Here is a 20774-nt window from a genome sequence, read left to right as displayed (position 1 = left end):
CTGATGGGTGAGTGCCGATCCAGAGGACACAGCTTAAAAATACGGGGTAGACCATTTAGGACAGAGATGAGGAGAAACTTCTTCACTCAGAGAGTGGTGGCTGTGTGGAATGCTCTTCCCCAGAGGACAGTGGAGGCCCAGTCTCTGGATTAATTTAAGAAAGAGTTGGATAGAGCTCTCAAGGATAGTGGAATCAAGGGTTATGGAGATAAGGCAGGAACAGGATACTGATTAAGGATGATCAGCCACGATCATATTGAATGGTGGTGCAGGCCTACTCCTGCACCTATTGTCTATTCTAGAAGAACGGGTAGCCGATAAACCCAGTTCGCCAATTCTTAAACAACAAATCCAAACAAGTAGTCACAACACACCCAGAAACCCTAACCACACTACCACACAGCAAAGACATCTCGGAGATGACTACCAGACGCCATGGCAACATGGTAGCCCACAAACTGATTAACACACTGAAACAACTACTGAAGAAGCTAAAGGATGCTATACCAGCAAAACAAATGTCATTTACAAAATACCATGCAAGGACTGTAAGAAACACTACATCCGACAGACAGGCAGAAAACTAGCCATCAGGATACATGAACACCAACTAGCCACCAAAACGCATGACCCACTATCACTCGTATCCTTACATACATATGCAGAAGGACACCACTTCAACTGAGACAACACATTTATCCTAGGACAGGCTAATCAGAGACATGCATGGGAATTCCTAGAGACCTGGCATTCAAACTGCAACTCCATCAATAAACACAACGAATTGGACCCCATTTACCAACCTCTAAGAAAAGGAACCACAAATGATATCACCCACCTTAAGAGATCAAGACACACAAGTAGAAAGCGGGACAGAATACCAGTACTTTACTGGAGGCTCACTGATTATATGACCTAGCATGGTGATTAAATGTCTGAAAACAAACCTGCCAGCTCAGCAAGCAAACTTACAACCTGAACCTCAACCTCAGCCACAAATCTTCTCAAAAACTGCTATAAGACCATAAGACATAGGAGTGGAAGTAAGGCCATTCGGCCCACTCCGCCATTCAATCATGGCTAATGGGCATTTCAACTCCACTTATCCGGATTCTCCCCGTAGCTCTTAATTCCTTGTGACATCAAGAATTTATCAATCTCTGCCTTGAAGACATTTAGCGTCCCGGTGTCCACTGCACTCCGGACAATGAATTCCACAGGCCCATCAATCTCTGGCTGAAGAAATGTCTCCACATTTCTGTTCTGAATTTACCCCCTCTAATTCTAAGGCTGTGTCCACGGGTCCTAGTCTCCTCGCCTAACGGAAACAATTTCCTAGTGTCCACCCTTTCCAAGCCATGTATTATCTTGTAAGTTTCTATTAGATCTCCCCTTAATCTTCTAAACTCCAATGAATACAATCCCAGGATCCTCAGCCGTTCCTCGTATGTTAGACTACCATTCCAGGGATCATCCGTGTGAATCTCCGCTGGACACGCTCCAGTGCCAGTATGTCCTTTGTGAGGTGTAGGGACCAAAACTGGACACAATACTCCAAATGGGGCCTAACCAGAGCTTTATAAAGTCTCAGTAGCACAATGGTGCTTTTATATTCCAACCTTCGAGATAAATGACAACATTGCATTCGCTTTCTAAATCATGTTTACCTTTAGAGAATCCTTGACTAGCAGTCCCAGATCCCTTTGTACTTTGGCTTTATGAATTTTCTCACCGTTTAGAAAGTAGTCCATGCTTGTATTCTTTTTTCCAAAGTGCACGACCTCGCATTTGCTCACATTGAATTCCATCAGCCATTTCCTGGACCACTCTCCCAAACTGTCTAGATCCTTCTGCAGCCACCCCACTTCCTCAGTACAACCTGCCTGTCCACCTAACTTCGTATCATCGGCAAACTTCGCTAGAATGCCCCCAGTCCCTTCATCCAGATCATTAATATATAACGTGAACAGCTGCAGCCCCAATACTGAACCCTGCGGGACACCGCTTGTCACTGGCTGCCATTCCGAAAAAGAACCTTTTAACCCAACTCTCTGCCTTCTGTCAGACAGCCAATCCTCCATCCATACCAGTAGCTCACCTCGAACACCATGGGCCCTCACCTTACTCAGCAGCCTCCAGTGTGGCACCTAAACGAAGGCCTTTTGGAAGTCTAGATAGACCACATCCACTGGGTTTCCCTGGTCTAACCTACTTGTCACCTCTTCAAAGAATTCCAACAGGTTTGTCAGGCACGACCTCCCCTTACTAAATCCTCTCTAACTAATCACCCTTATGTCATCCTTAAAACGTCAGAGCTACATCACCTTCCTGCCCTTCCAAATATTCTGAAGCCTCTGGATATTTAACTCCCAGTTGTGACCACCTTGCAACCATGTCTCTGTAACGGCCAGGAGAAAGTGAGGACTGCAGATGCTGGAATCAGAGCTGAAAATGTGTTGCTGGAAAAGCGCAGCAGGTCAGGCAGCATCCAAGGAGCAGGAGAATCGACATTTCAGGCATGAGCCCTTCTTCAGGAATTCCTGAAGAAGGGCTCATGTCCGAAACGTCAATTCTCCTGCTCCTTGGATGCTGCCTGACCTGCTGCGCTTTTCCAGCAACACATTTTCAGCTCTGTAACGGCCACTAAGTCATATCGATTTGCAATGATTTGAGCCATCAACTTGTTGTCTTTATTTCAAAAGCTACGGGTATTCAGGTAAAATGACCTTATGTTAATTTTAATACCTTCTTTTTGAATCTTAACACCACTATCAGAATAATATTTGCGTCTAAATATTCTCTCCTTTTCTGTCACTACTTGGTTTCCACTCATTTTAGTGTTACACTGCTCAGCTGCGAGTTTGTTTTTATCTACCATCTTAATTCTCTTTCTTTAAGCCCTCACGCACTCTAGCTAACTCAAAGCCTCCCCTTGGGTTCCCACCCACCTGCCAAACTAGTTTAAGAGGATACAGAAAATGGTTACAATGAGTTGCTTGGTTTCGAGGGTATTAAATATGAATAGAGGAGAGATTGGCCAAACTTGTTTTGTTTTCACTTGAACATCAGAGGCTGAGGAGCAATCTGATAGAGTTTATATAATTATGAGAGGCAAAGATAAAATGGATAGTTGGAGTCTTCTTCCCAAGGTAGTAATGCCAATTATTAGGGTACACAGATTTAAGGTAAGAGGGGGCACGTTTGAAGGAAAGGTGAGAGGCACACCATTTACACAGAGGGTGGTAAGTGTCCGAAATATGTTGCCAAATGGTATAAGCAGATAAATAGCAATGTTTAAGAGGCATGTTAACAGAAACATGAATAGGCAGGGATTAGAGGAATATGGACCACTTAGAGGCAAGGGGTTTTTAGTTTAGAAAGGCATCGTGTTTGGCATATGCTTGATGGTTTGAAAGGCCTATTCCTGTACTGATCTTGGTTCTTTATCAGGCAGGTACATTCTGATTAGTGAGACAAAGTTAATATTTAGTTGAAATCAAAAGAACTGCAGATACCAGGAATCAGAAACAAAACAGAAATTGCTGGAAAATCTCTGCAGGTTTAGCAGCATCCGTGGAGAGAAATCAGAATTAATGTTAGGGTCTAGTTACCTTCATCAGTCATGGGATTACATCACCTTATTAAGAAGAAAAATTTATCTCCTAAGCACAAGGGAAGTAACTATTATTGGGAAGATGTCCGTTGGCATGGATGAGGATGTAGCAGACCTCATGCTGAAGAGGCAGCAGAATAAATTGCTGCACAGCAAGTGCAAATCCCTTCCTATCTACACAATAAATTTCACAGTCACTCTGCCCAAGAAGGGTGCAAGTAATAAACCAAGAAACTAAAGGCTAGTCCATCTAACCTCCGTGGTGGAGAAACAATTGGCAGCAACTCTGAGGGACAGAATTAACCTGCACTGAAGATCCAGGGATTAATTAACTACAGTCATCATGGTTTTGTTAAGGGGATGTCATGTCTGACCAACTGGATTATATTTTTCAAACAGGCATCTAGGTGTCTACATGAAGGCAATGCATTAAACGTGATCTAGTCAGACTTCAGGAAGATCTTTGATAAGGTGCTACATTTGAGACTGATGGCAAAAGTAACAGCCCATGGGATCCAAGGAAATCTGGCTAATTGGATTCAGAACTGGCTGAGCAGCAGGAAGCAGAATGTGATGTCTGAAAGGTGTTTTTGTAGCTAGAAGTCTTTCTGCAGAAGGGTTCCTCATGGATTAGTATTGTGGTCCTTGCCATAAAAGAATGCTACTTGAACGTAGGATGATTGTTAAGTTTGGAATAATAGGTTTATTGTTCTTTGAAAGTGGAGTCACAGGTAGATAGGATAATGAAGGCGGCATTTGGTATGTTTATTTTTAATAGTAAGTGTACTGAATATAGGAGTTGGGAGGTCATGTTGCAGCTATACAGGACACTGGTTAGGCCACTTTTGGTTCAGGTTCAGAAATGATTTACAAGGATGTTGCTAGGGTTGAAGGGTTAGAGTTATAGTGAGAGGCTGCATTGGCTGGGTCTATCTTCCCTGGAGCATTGGAGGCTGAGGAGTGACCTTATAGAAGTGTACAAAATCATGAGAGGCACGGATAGGATGAATAGATAAGGTCTTTTCCCCAGAGTAGGTGAGTACAGAACTAGAGGGCATAGGTTTAAGATGAGAAGATGAGAGATTTAAAAGCAATCTAAGGGGCAACTTTTTCACATGGAGGAAATAAGCTGCCAGAAGTAGTGGAGTACAATGGTACAATTACAACATTTAAAAGACATGTGGATGGATACATGAAAGAAAGGGTTTAGAGGGATATCTGCCAAACACTTGCAAATGGGACTAGATTAATTAAGGGTATCTGGTCAGCATGGATGAATCGGACCAAAGGATCTGTTTCTTTTCATGCTGTACAGCTCTATCAGCACCCTGATCAGCTTCCAAAATCAAATACTGGTTAGTGAGTGGGACCCCAGAGGAGTGCTGCACTAACTGCCTGTTCTATCTGGACTGCCTAATGGTCATTATTCCCTTCTCACCTCCAATCCCTTGAGATGTGGTGTGACCACCTCTCTAAAGTGCTATTCACATAACACTCAGCCTGGAGGATGCAGCACAGTGTCTCCAACTGCCGCTCACTCTTGAAATCTGGAGCTCCAGCTTCTACAGGCGGAAGCACTTCCTGTACATAACTCCACATATGCATTACTCTAGTATAAAACTCAAACTGCTAGCTTTCAGGTGGGTGACTTCTCAGCAGTTCAGAAATATTCTGATGGAAGCATGGTCTGAAGCATTTATAAAAAATAACACTCATAGCTATTTTCAAACATCTGTAAGCTAATTGGAAGAGACCCAGAGAGGGAAGTCTTGTTACAACTGTACAAGGTATTGGCAAGTCCACACCTGGATTGCAGTGTATAGTTTTGGTGCCCATATAGAGTCATAGAGATATACAGCACAGAAACAGATCGTTCGGTCCAACTTGTCCACGCCGACCAGATATCCCAAACCAATCTAGTCCCATCTACCAGCAACTGTCCCATATCCTTTCAAAATCTTCCTATTTATATACCCATCCAGATGCTTTTTAAATATTGCAATTGTACTAGCCTCCATCACTTCCTCTGGCAGCTCATTCCATATACACACCACCCTCTGCGTAAAAAAGCTGTCCCTCAGGTCTCTTTTATATCTTTCTCCTCTCACTTTAGACCTTTGCCCTCTTGTTCTGGACTCCCCCACCCAGGGAAAAGACTTTGTCTATTTATCCTACCTGTGCCCCTCATGATTTTCTAAACCTCTATAAGGTCACACTTCAGCCTCAGATGTTCCAGGAAAAACAGCCCCAGCCTGATCAACCTCTCCCTCTTGCTCAAATCCTCCAACGCTGGCAACATCCTTGTAAATCTTTTCTGAACCCTTTCAAGTTTCACAACATCTTTCCGATAGGAAAGACACCGGAATTGCACACAATATTCCAACAGTGGCCGAACCAATGTCCTGTACAGCCACAACATGACCTCCCAACTCCTGTACTCAATATTCTGACCAATAAATGAAAGCATACCAAACACCTCCTTCATTATCCTATCTACCTGCAACTCCACTTTCAAAGAACTTTGAACTTGCACTCCAAGGTCTCTTTGTTCAGCAACACTCCCTAGGACCTTACCATTACGTGTGTAAGGCCTGCTAAGATTTGCTTTCCCAAAATGCAGTACCTTGCATATACCTAAATTAAACTCCATCTGTCACTTCTCAGCCCATCGGCCCATCTGATCAAGATCCTGCTGTAATCTGAGGTAACCTTCTTTGCTGTCCACTGCACCTCCAATTTTGGTGTTATCTGCAAACTTATTAACTATATCCCCATGTTCACATCCAAATCATTTATATAAAAATGATGAAAAGTAGTGAACCCAGCACTGATAATTATGGCACTCCACTGGTCACAGACCTCCAGTCTGAAAAACAACCCTCCACCACCACCCCCTTGGATTATTTAAAGGGGATCTCAAGGTCTCGACAGAAATATTACGTCAAAGAGCTGTTTCAACCTTGAACGCATCTTTTGTTTACAGGTACAATGATTAAAAATTTGGTTCACTGAAATGCTGCTGAGAACAGTCCTGGATAGTCCAGGCACCATCTCTAAATGATTGACCTCCCGCCCTCTCTCTATCCCCCCACACTTTCCCTGGAGTTCTACACAGGGGCGTACCCTAAAATCCCCCCCTTCCCCAGATAATCTCTCCAACGTACAGGGCAAAGGTGGAACCTGTCAAAACGTTGCAGTAAAGCTCTGTGTGCGTGCGTGTGTGTGCGCATGTGCGTGCGTGTGTGCGCGCGCGCGCCCGTGTGTTTGTTCGTGTTCGCTTGGAGACTTACCCCACAAAGGTAGCAGCAGTCTTACTATTGGTGTACAGTCTGGCTGCTCCTCCGGGGTGGAGGGGACGACTGAGGTGGAGGGGGGCAGTGGATTTGGGCAGGTTTTGGGGGCGGGGACTCACGCACAGTGTGCTGCTGCCTAGTCTCCTGAATGGGAAGCAGACTTCACAGAAAACTCCAAGCCCCAGAGGAAATCAATGAACCGAATAATCAATTATCCAAACGAAACAGTGCCCGCCCAACTTATTCAGATAATCAAGGTTCCTCTGTACTCATTTAGTATCTCCCCCCATCTCCTGCGGCTCCACACAAAGGCCGCCTTGCTGATCTTTGAGGGGCCCTATTCTCTCCCTAGTTACCCTTATTGTATTTGTAATAACCCTTTGGATTCTCCTTAACTCTATTTGCCAAAGCTATCTTGTGTTCCCTTTCTACCCTCCTGATTTCCCTCTTTAGTATACTCTTGCTTTTATACTCTTCTAGGGATTAACTCAATCTATCCTGACTATACCTGACATATGCTCCCTTCTTTTTCTTAACCAAACCCTCAATTTCTTTAGCCATCCAGCTTTCCCTATACCTACCTACCTTTCCTGATATTCAAAATAAGAAAATATAACTGAAGGCTGTTCAGAAGTGATTCACTAGGCACATACCTGGGATGAAGTGGATCAAGAATAGTTAAACAGATTAGGTCTTTATTCATTAGAGCTTAGGAGGAGGAGGAAATGATTTTATTGAAACATACAAGATTCTGAGGGGCTTGACATGATAGATGTTGAGAAGATATTTCCACAAGTTGGAGAATCTCAAAATATGGAACATAAGTTACAGAAAAAGGAGACACTCATTTAAAATTGAAATGCGAAGAAATCTCCTCAGAGGGTAGAGGATATCTGGATTTACCTACTTCAGAGAGTCTGGAGGCTAGGTCACTTATTTAAATAGGAGGTTGACAGCTTTTAAAATATCAGGGAGCTGAGGGGTATGCCAAGCTGGCATGAAAGATTAGGAAGACGTGGCAGATCAGCGATGATCTTATTGAATGGTGGGACCGTCTTGAGGGGTGGAATGACATATTCTTGCTCCTATTTCTCATGTACTCATGTTTACTGGGTTGTTGAACACACTTAGTTTCAAGCATCCAATTAAGGGTGACAGAAAGATGTTGTTGAATAGCATTCTGGGAGAAGTCGGTTCAGTCACAATGACTGCATAGCAGATCAGTTAAGTGTCGATCTAGGTGAATATCGAGCTTCGTTAAGAAAGGTGAGCAAGGTAAAGGCAAGGAAAGGTGGACAGCATTGGGAAAAGACTGAAGTCCTTCTGCCTAAATTAAATGTGGATTCGTTGAGTTATCAGACCCTCCTCATTCCTCAATTGCATGTAAATATGTCTTGCTCAAGAAAGAGATGCCTTTGGTTTTTTTGGATAGAGTAAAACTCCAATGTTTGTTTCCTTGATATGCTGCTGTACAAAACTGTACTGCATTTGTGATTATGTACTGTATAGGCAGGAAGATTATTGCTAAAATATATTTGTAAAAATTTTAATAATTATTTTATCTTAGTATAAAAGGAGTAGGGATGACAGTTAAGGCAGTGGTGTGCTTCTCCTGCCACGGAACAGTCTAGTGTCTGTTATGACTATGTCAGAAGAAAGTGTGATGAGCTTCAGCTCCTCGCAGACCTATTAGTTTGGTTGGAGCAGTAGTTGAACATACTGAGGAGCATACAGGGGGTGGGGGCAACGAATGCGATAGACACTAGTTACGGGAAGGTGGTCGCACTGCAGGTCCAGTCAGGTAGACTGGATACTGTTGGAGGGGATAGCCTCTCAACAGAATATTACTGCAGCAGCCACACGTAATTCTGTGCCTTCTAATCAGCATTCTGATCCCAATTTGTTAAGGCATTTGGACTAAAAAACAGTGGACTGTCACCAATGAGATCCAAACTGGATCCAGACAGGTGGAGCTAGCTATGAGTTCCCTTTGGCATCTATCTGAAAAGAGAAATGCAGACAGTTTTAGTTGATTGACTGATATTAGCAGACTGGAAAGGTCAACTTCCACCAGCCCAAGGACCGGCTGATGAGGAAAACTGTTGAGATGCTGAAGGAGGGATCAAGGAAGAGGATGGAGTCCTTTATCAGCTGTTTCATGACAAGGAGAGACAGGGTACGCAACTCATCCTTTTCAACAGTATCAAGTGTGCTACAGCTATTTATCAAGCAGGACACCAAGTGACAGAAAATATGTTTGCCCTGACCAGACGGCAGTGTTGCTGGCCCAGGATGGCTGCTGATATTGATGATTACTGCTAAAATTGTGAATCTAGAGTGTATAGATTGAAGGTAATTGCCAAAAGAAGCACTCACAATCAAGAAAAACTTTTTTTTTTAAAAATGCAGCAAATAGTTAGGATTTTAAATGCATCACCAGAGGGTGTGGAGTTCTGATAAAAAATCTGAAAGGAAATACAGCATTAACACCAATTCCAAGGAGGTACAGCACTAATGGTTTTCTTGAGAGAGTGTGTGTGTGTGTGTTGGGTGGGGGGGGGGTTGCTAACATCCAAACTTAGAGAATGTTGTGCAAACATTATCTCAGAGCTAATAAAGCAGGTGATAACATGCACAAGTATTTTCTATTTTGCCATCCATGTGCTCATCAAAGCACTTCTCAGAAGTTGTTCAATGCTGATTGTAAGTTAGATATCAATTATCTGCCATAAAGAAAACTGATTTTCTGCCAGCGTCTTGTGCTCAAGCATTGTTCTGGACTCTGACCTGTGGTTTGCAGTGTTCCTCAATCCAGTTGAAGACGCAAGCTGACAACTCCTGGAAGCTGGTCACAGAGATGCAGGCATTGTGAAATATATTTTGGCAAAAGTCAATGCAGGTAAGCAACTTCAGCCCAGTACAGGGAGGCCTACTCCCATCCTGGAAAATGGTGAAAGAATGACCTGACAGGTGGCAGAAATTGAAGCGACAAATTATGTTGATCTTATGATTCTTACAGATCTAACTGACTTAGATCCCAATACTGGTGACATGCCACAAAACCTTGATCTCATGGACAGTACAGTACAGATGAGCAGGTGAGGAGATCTCCAGCAAATTGATATCACCCAATCATTACTATTTGCTCAGATCAGTGTTGCAACAAGAGAATACTGCCACTAATCTGGACCTGAACATTCTAGCCATCATGGCACGACTGAACTTGCTAATCACGTAACGGTTTAACCTGAATTTTCCTTCATGTTTGTAATGACCTGACAGCAGCAGAATAAACAATCAATGTTTCATGTGCTTTGGACAATCCATGTGTTCAATATAAATATAAATATTATTTATAATATTAACAGAGAGGTTGTTGGAATGGGTATTCATGGCAGATGGAATTTATTTTAGCAGTGTGAAGTGATTTATTTTCATAGAAAGAACATGAAGAGACAAACACGGTGCCTCAGTGGTTAGCACTGCTGCCTCACAGCGCCAGGAACCCAGGTTTGTTTCCACCCTCAGATGACTATCTATACAGAGTTTTCACATTCTCTCTGTGTCTGCAAGGGTTTCCTCCGGGTACATTCCTGAAGAAGGGCCTGTGCCCGAAACGTCGAATCTCCTGTTCCCTGGATGCTGCCTGACCTGCTGTGCTGTTCCAGCAATAAAGTTTCAACTTTCCTCCGGGTACTCTGGTTTCCTTCCACAGCACAAAGTTGTATGGATTAGGTGGATTGGCCATGCTAAACTGCCCGAAATGGCCAGATATGTATAGGTTTTAAGTGGACTAGCCTTTGGAAATGCAGGGTTACATGGACAGGGTCGGAGGATGGACCTGAGTGGGATGGTCTTTCGAGGGTTGGTGTGAACGTGATGGGTTAAATGAACTGTTTCCACCTGTATGGATTCTAGGATTCTATGAAATAAAGGGCTCAATTCTAAAGTGGAAGACTTGGAGGAAGGAAATGAATGTACTGTAGCCAAATTTGCTAATGTCGCAAAAATAAAGAGACAGGTTGGTACAGGGATACAAACAGTTAACAGAAAGATATCGATAGGGTAAGTAAATGGCCAATAAGTTGGCAAATGGAGTATAACGTGGGAAAATCTTTCTCTTTAGAAGGCGCAACGAAAGAGCAGAGAGATGGGGCAAATACTAAACAAGTATTTTGCATCAGTGTTTACTGTGGAAAAGGAGTTGGCAAATGGAGTATAACGTGGGAAAATCTTTCTCTTTAGAAGGCGCAACGAAAGAGCAGGGTCTTTCTCTTTAGAAGGCGCAACGAAAGAGCAGGGAGATGGGGCAAATACTAAACAAGTATTTTGCATCAGTGTTTACTGTGGAAAAGGACATGGAGATATAGAATGTAGGGAAATAGATGGTGACATCTTGAAAATGTCCATATTACACAGGAGGAAGTGCTGGATGTCTTGAAACGCATAAAAGTGGATAAATCCCCAGAATCTGATCAGGTGTACCCTAGAACTCTGTGGGAAGCTAGGGAAGTGATTACTGGGCCTCTTACTGAGATATTTGTATCATCGATAGTCACAGGTGAGATGCCGAAGACTAGAGGTTGGCTAACGTGGTGCCATTGTTTAAGAAAGGTGGTAAGGACAAGCCAGGGAACTATAGACTAGTGAGGCTGATGTCGGTGATGGGCAAGTTGTTGGAGGGAATCCTGAGGGACAGGATGTACATGTATTTGGAAAGGCAAGGACTGATTAGGGATAGTCAGCATGGCTTTACGCGTGGGAAATCATGTCTCACAAACTTGACTGAGTTTTTTGAAGAAGTAACAAAGAGGATTGATGAGGGCAGAGCAGTAGATGTGATCTACATGAACTTCAGTAAGGTGTTCGACAAGGTTCCCCATGAGTCAGATCTCATGGAATACAGGGAGAACTAGCCATTTGGATACAGAATTGGCTCAAAGGTAGAAGACAGAGGGTGATGGTGGAGGGTTGTTTTTCAGAGTGGAGGCCTGTGACCAGTGGAGTGCCACAAGGATTGGTGCTGGGTCCTCTAATTTTTGTCATTTACATAAATGATTTGGATGCGACATAAGAGGTACAGTTAGTAAGTTTGCTGATGACACCAAAATTGTAGGTGTAGTGGACAGGGAAGAAGGTTCCCTCAGATTATAACAGGATCTTGATCAGATGGGCCAATAGGCTGATAAGTGACAGATGGAGTTTAATTTAGATAAATGTGAGGTGCTGCATTTTGGGAAAGCAAATCTAACACTTAATGGTAAAGTCCTCGGGAGTGTTGCTGAACAAAGAGATCTTGGAGTGCAGGTTCATAGCTCCTTGAAAGTGGAGTCGCAAGTAGATAGGATAGTGAAGGCGGTGTTTGGTATGCTTTCTTTTATTGGTCAGAGTATTGAGTACAGGAGTTAGGAGGTCATGTTGCAGTTGTACAGGACATTGGTTAGGCCACTGTCAGAATATTGCGTGCAATTCTGGTCTCCTTCCTATCGGAAAGATGTTGTGAAACTTGAACGGGTTCAGAAAAGATTTACAAGGTTGTTGCCAGGGTTGGAGGATTTGAGTCTAGGGAGAGGTTGAATAGGTTAGGGCTGTTTTCCATGGAGTGGTGGAGGCTGTGGGGTGACCTTATAGTGGTTTATAAAATCATGAGGGACATGGATGGTATAAATAGACAGTCTTTTCCCTGGGGTGGGGGAGTCCAGAACTAGAGGGCATAGATTTAGAGTGAGGAGAAAAATATAAGAGAGACCTAAGGGGCAACTTTTTCACGCAGAGGGTGGTGTGTGTATGGAATGAGCTCCAGAGGAAGTGGTGGAGGCTAGTACAATTGCAACATTTAAAAGACATCCTGATGGGTATATGAATAGGAAGGGTTTGGAGGGATATGGGCCAGGTGTTGGCAGGTGGGGCTAGATTGAGTTGGGATATCTGGTTGGCATGGATGGGATGGACTGAAGGTCTGTTTCCGTGCTGTCCATCTCTATGACTCTAAGAACAGTATTATTTAAATAGAGAAAGCTGCAGAAAGAGGTAACCCAAAGGGACTTGGGAGGTAAGAATCACAGAAAGCTTACACACAGGTGCAGCGGTCAATCAGGAAGCTAAATGGTATGTTGGTCCTGATTTCGAAGAGATTGAGTATAAGAATATTCAAGTCTTACTGCAAATGTATAAGATACTGGTGAGACCACACCTGGAGTACCGTCAACAGTTTTTGTCTGCTTATTTAACGAGAAATATTATTACATTAGAGGCAATTCAGAGAAGGTTCACAACTTTGATCCCTGATAATGCAGGGATTGTCTTATGAACAGTCTATTGCTGTTCCTATTTTTTATAGATCTTACGGAGAAGGTTTTGAGTGTATATATGGATAAATCACTGATGTGGCAAAATAAGTTGAGAGCATGCTTAATAAAACTATACTTTAACAGGAGGGGGTCAAAGTACAAAAGCAGGAAAATCATGTTAAACCTGAATGAAGTATTAGTTTGGTCTCAGCTATGGTTCTACATTCAGTTTGCCACCACAGTTCAGGAAGGATGTGAAGGCACAGGAAAGAGTGTGGAAAAGATTCACAAGAAATGGTTCCAGAGAAGAGGGACTTCAGTATTGCAGATTTAACAAGTTGGGACTGTTCATTTTGAAGAGGAGGTTGCGAGATTTGATAATCTCAAAATTATGAGGGGTCTGCATAGAGTAGAAGGAAAAAAGCTGTTCCCACTGGTGAAAGGATTAAGAACTAGAGTGTATAGATTGAAGGTAATTGCCAAAAGAAGCACTCACAATCAAGAAAAACTTTTTTTTTTAAATGCAGCAAATAGTTAGGATTTTAAATGCATCACCAGAGGGTGTGGAGTTCTGATAAAAAATCTGAAAGGAAATACAGCATTAACACCAATTCCAAGGAGGTACAGCACTAATGGTTTTCTTGTGTGTGTGTGTGTTGGGTGGGGGGGGGGGGGGGGGGGTTGCTAACATCCAAACTTAGAGAATGTTGTGCAAACATTATCTCAGAGCTAATAAAGCAGGTGATAACATGCACAAGTATTTTCTATTTTGCCATCCATGTGCTCATCAAAGCACTTCTCAGAAGTTGTTCAATGCTGATTGTAAGTTAGATATCAATTATCTGCCATAAAGAAAACTGATTTTCTGCCAGCGTCTTGTGCTCAAGCATTGTTCTGGACTCTGACCTGTGGTTTGCAGTGTTCCTCAATCCAGCTGAAGACGCAAGCTGACAACTCCTGGAAGCTGGTCACAGAGATGCAGGCATTGAAGGTCTGAAACAGGGAGTCCATGATGCTCTGAAATATACTGAACTTGACTTGATCAGTCACCTGATCCTTGCCTTGGTGAGGATTACTCCGATGGGCTTTTACAATCGCTTCATAATTCCTGAAAACAGAAAAATACTTAGAACAGAACGTTACAGCACAGTACAGGCTCTGTGGCCCTCGATGTTGCATCGAGCTGTGATATTAATCTGATGCCCACCTCGCCTACACTGTTCCATTATTATACATATGTACGTCCAATGCCCATTTAAATGTCCTTAACGTTGGCGAGTTGCAGACCGTTGCAGACCGGCTGTTCCTACTACTCTGAGTAAAGAAACTACTCCTGATAACTGTCCTAAATTGATCACCCCTCAATTTAAGCTATGTGCCCTCTTGTTAGTCTTCACTATCCGAGGAAAAAGGCTCTTACTGTCCATCCTATCTCACCCTCTGATTATCTTATACATCTCAATTAAGTCACCTCTCAACCTTATTCTCTCCAACGAAAACAGCCTCAGTTCCCTCTGCCTTTCCTCTTAAGACCTTCCCTCCATACCAGGCAACATCCTAATAAATCTCTGAACCCTTTTCAAAGCTTCCACATCCTTCCTATAATGCGGTGGCCAAAACTGCACACAATACTCATGTGCGACCTTACCAGTGTCTTGTACAGCTGAAGCATGACCTTGTGGCTCCGAAATTTAATCCCCCTACCAATAAACGCCAACATACCTTATGCCTTCTTAACAACCCTATCAACCTGGGTGGCAACGTTCAGGGATTTATGCACCTGGACAGAGATCTCTCTGTTCATCCACACTGCTAAGAATTTTACCATTACCCCAGTACTCTTCATTCCTGTTACTTCTTTCAAAGTGAACTACCTCTCACTTTTCCGCATTAAACTCCATTTGCCACTTTCAGCCCAGCTCTGCATCTTATCTATGTCCCTCTGTAACCCACAACATCCTTCAGCATTTCCAAAACTCTGCCTACCTTAGTGTCATCTGCAAACTTACTAACCCATCCTTCTACACCCACCTTCAGATCATTTATAAGAATGACCAATAGCAGTGGCCCCAAAACCGATTCTTGCGGCATATCACTGGTAAGTGAGCTCCATGATGAATATTTCCCATCAACCACCACCTTCTGTCTTCTTTCAGCTAGCCAATTTCTGATCCTTGGAGTTCAGCTTGCAATAATTTGCATCACCTGGTTCCATTTTTATTTATCTAATCATAACCAGTGTATCACTTGCAATGGCTTCAGTTTCCACTCTAACACCACTCACTATGGTGTTCTCCAATCTAACCTCAGCCTCCTCCTATTTCTCATGTACAAGCTTCCTTACAATGACATCATTTAAAAACACATCAGCTGATAATTCTCAGCTCTACTTCACCATCAGGTTTCTCAATCTTTCCATTATCTAATTTGTCAAACCACTTGTTCGACATTCAGTGCTGGATAAGCAAAACTTTTCTAAAGACCGGGAAAATTTTCTCACCACTGACTCCATCACTCTCCAATTATCCAAAGTTGAATTACACTGCTACCAAACTTGGTGTTATTCTTAGTCCTGGGATATGTCTCCACCATGCTTAAGATCTCCTATTTCAACCTCTGTAACCTCACCTGACGCTGCCAAGCCTCAACCTATCTGCTGCTGAGACTCTAGATTTGACTATTCTAACACACTCCTGGTCAATTTCCACTTCCTGCCCTCAGTAAAACTGAGACCGTCCAAAACTATGTTGCTCATGTCCTAACCTGCACCAAGTCAGGTTCATCCAATACCATTGTGCTCGATGAAATACAATGGTGCCGGTTAAGCAATGTACCAATTGCAAAACTCTCACCCTGGTTTTCAAATTCATCCATAGCTTTGTAATCTCTTTCTGTTTAATAACTCTCCAAGGTGCTTCTCTAATTCAGCCCTCTTAGGTGACCCCAATTTTGATTGCTCTGTTATTTGAAACTGTTTCTTTAGTTTCCTGGACCCAAATCTCCCTCCCTCTGCATCCTCCTGTTTCTCTAACTCAAATTCCTCCTTTATGGAGACCCTTAAAATCTTTAGGCATCTTACCTAATTACTCCAGTGTTGTATTTTATAATGTCTCTGAATTTGGAATTAATCGGTATATAAAACCTATTGCAGTTTAAGTGGTCTAACAAGTTTTACATCTTAACATTATCACCATACCAGTCTTCTTTCCCGATGTAATGTCACTGTACCAGTAATACAGAAGGAGAGGCCAATACTTTTTGAGCATGAGTTTGAATCCCAAAATAGCAGATGATGAAATGTGAATTCAATTAATAAATCTGGAATTAAAAAGCAAGCCTAATGATGACTATCAAACGATTATCAATTGTTGAGAAAACCATCTGGTCTGCCAATGCCTTTTAGGGAAGACATGTACCTGTTCTAGTCTATATGTGACTTCACATCCACAGCGATGTGACTGAATTTTAAATGCCTTTTCAAATGGCTTGGAAAGCCACTCAGTAGGGTCTAAAACTGCTCCAAAGTCCAAGAAAAGGAAGGAAACTGCACGAATCACCCAGCATTTACCTAGGCATTAAAACAGCAATTGTAGACCCATTTCTGTTGACCCATGAAGTGCTTCATAGTAACACCGAGGGGCTGGTTCCAAAACTTGCAGCGCAGTCCCACAGAATAGTTAAGCACAAGCCAACAGAATCATACAGATAAAGTCACATCCTACAAAGAATGTCGCAGATACTATCATCACAATCCCTGGATATGATCTTCCAATGGCAGGTCAGACTTACAAACGGCAGAGGCACAATTGTATATGACAATCCTTCCTGACTGTATAAGTTCTCAGCATTGAATCCTAAAGGAGTTTGCTGATGCAACAGGTGGTGAGAAAAAGAACTAAAGTAAAAAGAGTTCTGAAAAAACTCAGCAGGTCTGGCAGCATATGTAATGTAGTGAGAGAAAAACTGGGTTAACATTTTAAGTCTGATATGACTCTTCTTCAGAAAAGAAAGATTTAACTGACCTCGTCCTACCGGTTTCTGATGCCTCAATCCATGCCAGTACTGGAAGGAGACATCAACAAACAGCCCTTGTGGAGATGAAGTCCATCCTTCACATTTAAGTAACTCTCCATTGTATTCCCTTGGCACAATATTAAATGTGATAGAGTCATAGAGGTATACAGTAAGGAAACAGGTCATTTGGCCCAACCTGTCCATGCCAATAAGGTTTCTTAATCTGAACTAGTCCTATTTGCCTGTGTTTGGTCCATATCCCCCTAAACTCTTCCTGTCCAAATGTCTTTTAAATGTTGGAGCAAATTACTGCAGATACTGGAATCTGTCCTGAAAACAAAAAAAATGCTAGAAATCATAGCAGGTCAGACAGCATCCATGTAGAGAAAGTAAGCCAACGTTTCGAGTCTAGAGGACTCTTCAAAGCTGACATGAAGGGGGCATATGCAATAGTATGGGGGTAAAAGGGTGCTGACAGTACAGATTAACTGATCAGAATGTGAGGATGGCAGAACAATGATGTGTCTAACTGTCAAACGGGACTGGAAAGAACAGATGGTCCCACCACAGTTGGGGGAGGGGAGGGAGGACATGACGACAGAGAATGCAACAAATAAAACTAAAAGGGAAGAAATGTAAGTAAGTTCACAATCGGAAGGTGTTGAACTCAATACTAAACCTAGAAGGTTGTAAACTGCCTAGTCTGAAGAATGTGTTGCTGTTAATAAATGTTAGTCGCGTCTGTTGGTGGGGTTTTGTGTTCCACCTGTGAGAAGTGGTCAATCATAGGTGCTAAGAGCATACCTGATAATTACATTGGCTGCAGCTGCACACTGAGTGAATAGATCGGTTTGAGCAGCAGTTAGAAACACTAAGGAGCAGACAAATGGCACAATGTCATCGATAGAAGTTATAGAAACGTGGTCACACCTAAGATACAGGAAGATAGATGGGTAATTGCTAGAAGCAGAGGGCAGTCAGCGCAAGAGCCCCCTGCTGCAGTTCCCCTATCAAACAAATATTCTGTTTTGGATAATGATGAGAGGGATGGCCCATCAAGTGACAACACCTGCAGCAGCCCTGCTGTACAGAGGGGAGGGACAAATCGTAGTACAGCAGTAGTAATTGGGAGAATCGATAGTCAGGGGCACAGACAGGTGCTTCTGCAGCCATGAGAGACTCCAGTATGGTATGTTGCCTCCCTGGTGCCAGGGTCATGGATGTCTGAGTCGGTATAGAGTATCCTGAAACAGGGTAAACAGACAGAAGTCATTGTCTAGACTGGAACAAATGTCTATACTGGGACAAATGACACGGGTGGAAGAGTGACAAGGTACTATAATAAGAATTCTGGGATTTAGGTAATAAACTAAAGACCTCTAGGATAGTAATCTCAGGATTATAATCTGTGTCACATGCTACTGAGGCTAGGAACAGAGACATAGTACAATTGAACACGTGGCAAAAGAGCTGGAATAAGGGGGAGGGTTTCAGATATGTAGATCATTGCGTTGTCTTCAAAGGAAGGTGGGATCTACATAAGGAGGACTGGTTGCACCTGAACTGGAGGGACACCAATATCCTGGCAGAGACGTTTAATAGTGTCAATTGGGAGGATTTAAACTGGTTTGGCTTGGGATGGGAAGCGGAGTAACAGGTTGAGGAAGCGCTTGGGACGAAAGCAAATATCGCTACGAGGAAGATCAGGCATACTCAAAGAGATATAGGCTGTTCTGTTATAACACGCGTTTCATCAATGCAAATTCTCTGTAATGCAATTGATGTGTTTATTGATGGAATTGCAGTTTGAATGCCAGGCCTCTAGGAATTCCCGTGCGTGTCTCCATTTAGCTGTTTAAACAAAGGAACAACATTAACCATTCTCTAATTTTCTGAATCTTGTCTGAAGCCAAAGAGGATGCAAAGATGTCTGTTAAGATATTTCCTCCCTTGCTTCCCAAAATATCCTGGGATAGATTCCACCTGGCTCTGGGAACTTGTTTACCTTAATGCATTTCAAGACTTTGAACACTTCCTCCTCCATTATGTTGACCTGCCCAAGGGTATTCACACACCTTTCCCTAACATCAACATCCCTCATGTCCTGTTCTTTGGTGAATACTGATGTAAAGTATTCATTAAAGATCTCACCCATTTCCTCTGGACTCACAAGCAACCTCCCTCCTTTATCCTTGAGTGGGCCTATTCTTTCCCTAGCTACCTTCTTGTTCCTAATATATGAATAAATGCCTTTAATCTTGCTGGATATTTCATAGCCCTGTAGACGTCATGTACATGGACTTTAGTAAGACGTTTCATAAGGCTCTCCATGGTAAACTAATGGAGAAAGTGAAGTCACATTTTGTGCAGGGTATTCTACCTAGCTAGATAAAGAACTGGTTGAGCAACAAGACACAGAGAGTAATAGTTGAAGGGAGTTTCTCAAAATGGAGAAAAGGTGACCAGTGGTATTCTACAGGCATCAGTGTTGGGGCCACAGTTGTTTGTGATATACATAAGTGATCTGGAAGAGGGCACTATTGGTATGATCTGCAAGTTTGCAGATGACGCAAAGATTGGTGGAGTAGCAGAAAACATAGGGGACTGTCAAAGAATACAGGAGAGTATTGACAGACTGGAGAGTTGGGGGGAAAAGTGACAGATGGACTTCAATCCAGACAAATGTGAGCTGATGCATTTAGACAAGTCTAATTCTAGAGCGAAATGTAGATGAGTACAGAGATCTGGGAGTTCAGGTCCATTGTACCCTGAAGGTGGCTGCACAGGTGGATGGGGTGGTCAAGAAGGCATACGGTATGCTTGCCTTCATCAGGCGGGGTATTGAATATAAGAGCTGGCAGGGCATGTTAAAATTGTACAAGACTTTGGTTTGGCCGCATTTAGAATACCATGTACAGTTCTGATCACCACACTACCAAAAGGATGTGGATACTTTGGAGAAGGTTTACAAGAATGTTGCCTGGTATGGAAGGTGCTAGCTATGAAGAGAGGTTGAGTAGGTTAGGATTGTTTTCATTAGAAAAAAGGAGATTGAGGGGTGATCTGATTGAGGTCTACAAAATCATGAAGGATATAGACAAGCTTTTTCTCAGGGTGAAGGATTCAAAATGAGAGGTCACGCTTTCAAGGTGAGAGGTGAAAAGGTGGATACACGCAGCAAATACTTTACACAAAGGGTGGCAGTGTCTGGAACGCATTGCCAGCAGAGGTAGTAGAGGCAGGCATAGTAGATTCATTTAAGGTGTGTCTGGACAGATGCATGAGTAGGTGGGGAGCAGAGTGATACAGATGCTTAGGAATTGGGCGAAACGTTTAGACAGTGGATTTGGATCAGCTCAGGCTTGGTAGGCCAAAGGACCTGTTCCTAGGCTGTAAAAGTTTCTTTGTAGCCCCTTTTATTCCTCCTAACTCCCTGTTTGAATTCCTTCCTGCTTTCTCTAAATTCTTCAAGGACTTTGTCTGTTTTTATTTGCCTACACCTTGGGTATGCTTTTTTTTTTGACAAAGCTGATAATCGCAGTGGTGGGGAAGCTGTTGGAGAAG

General features: G+C 42.8%; 1 protein-coding gene across 3 annotated transcripts in view; it reads right to left on the bottom strand.

The window, feature by feature from the left end:
• Positions 1-20774, bottom strand: part of mlx (MAX dimerization protein MLX) — a 56701-nt gene that overhangs the window by 11115 nt on the left and 24812 nt on the right. For 2 of the 3 annotated variants that reach the window (XM_043721575.1, XM_043721576.1), the window contains exons 7-8: positions 14103-14304; positions 9694-9846 (exon numbers count right to left, since the gene is read on the bottom strand). In XM_043721575.1, the coding sequence (XP_043577510.1) occupies positions 9694-9846; positions 14103-14304 (355 nt within the window). The remainder of the gene's footprint in view (positions 1-9693; positions 9847-14102; positions 14305-20774) is intronic. The other variant, XM_043721579.1, reaches the window with a different exon arrangement.

The sequence above is a fragment of the Chiloscyllium plagiosum genome, chromosome 31 (assembly GCF_004010195.1).
Source record: "Chiloscyllium plagiosum isolate BGI_BamShark_2017 chromosome 31, ASM401019v2, whole genome shotgun sequence".
NCBI classification, from domain to species: Eukaryota; Metazoa; Chordata; class Chondrichthyes; order Orectolobiformes; family Hemiscylliidae; genus Chiloscyllium; species Chiloscyllium plagiosum.
The sequence above is the reverse complement of the archived record's forward strand: the minus strand, read 5'-3'. Positions and strand labels throughout refer to the sequence as shown.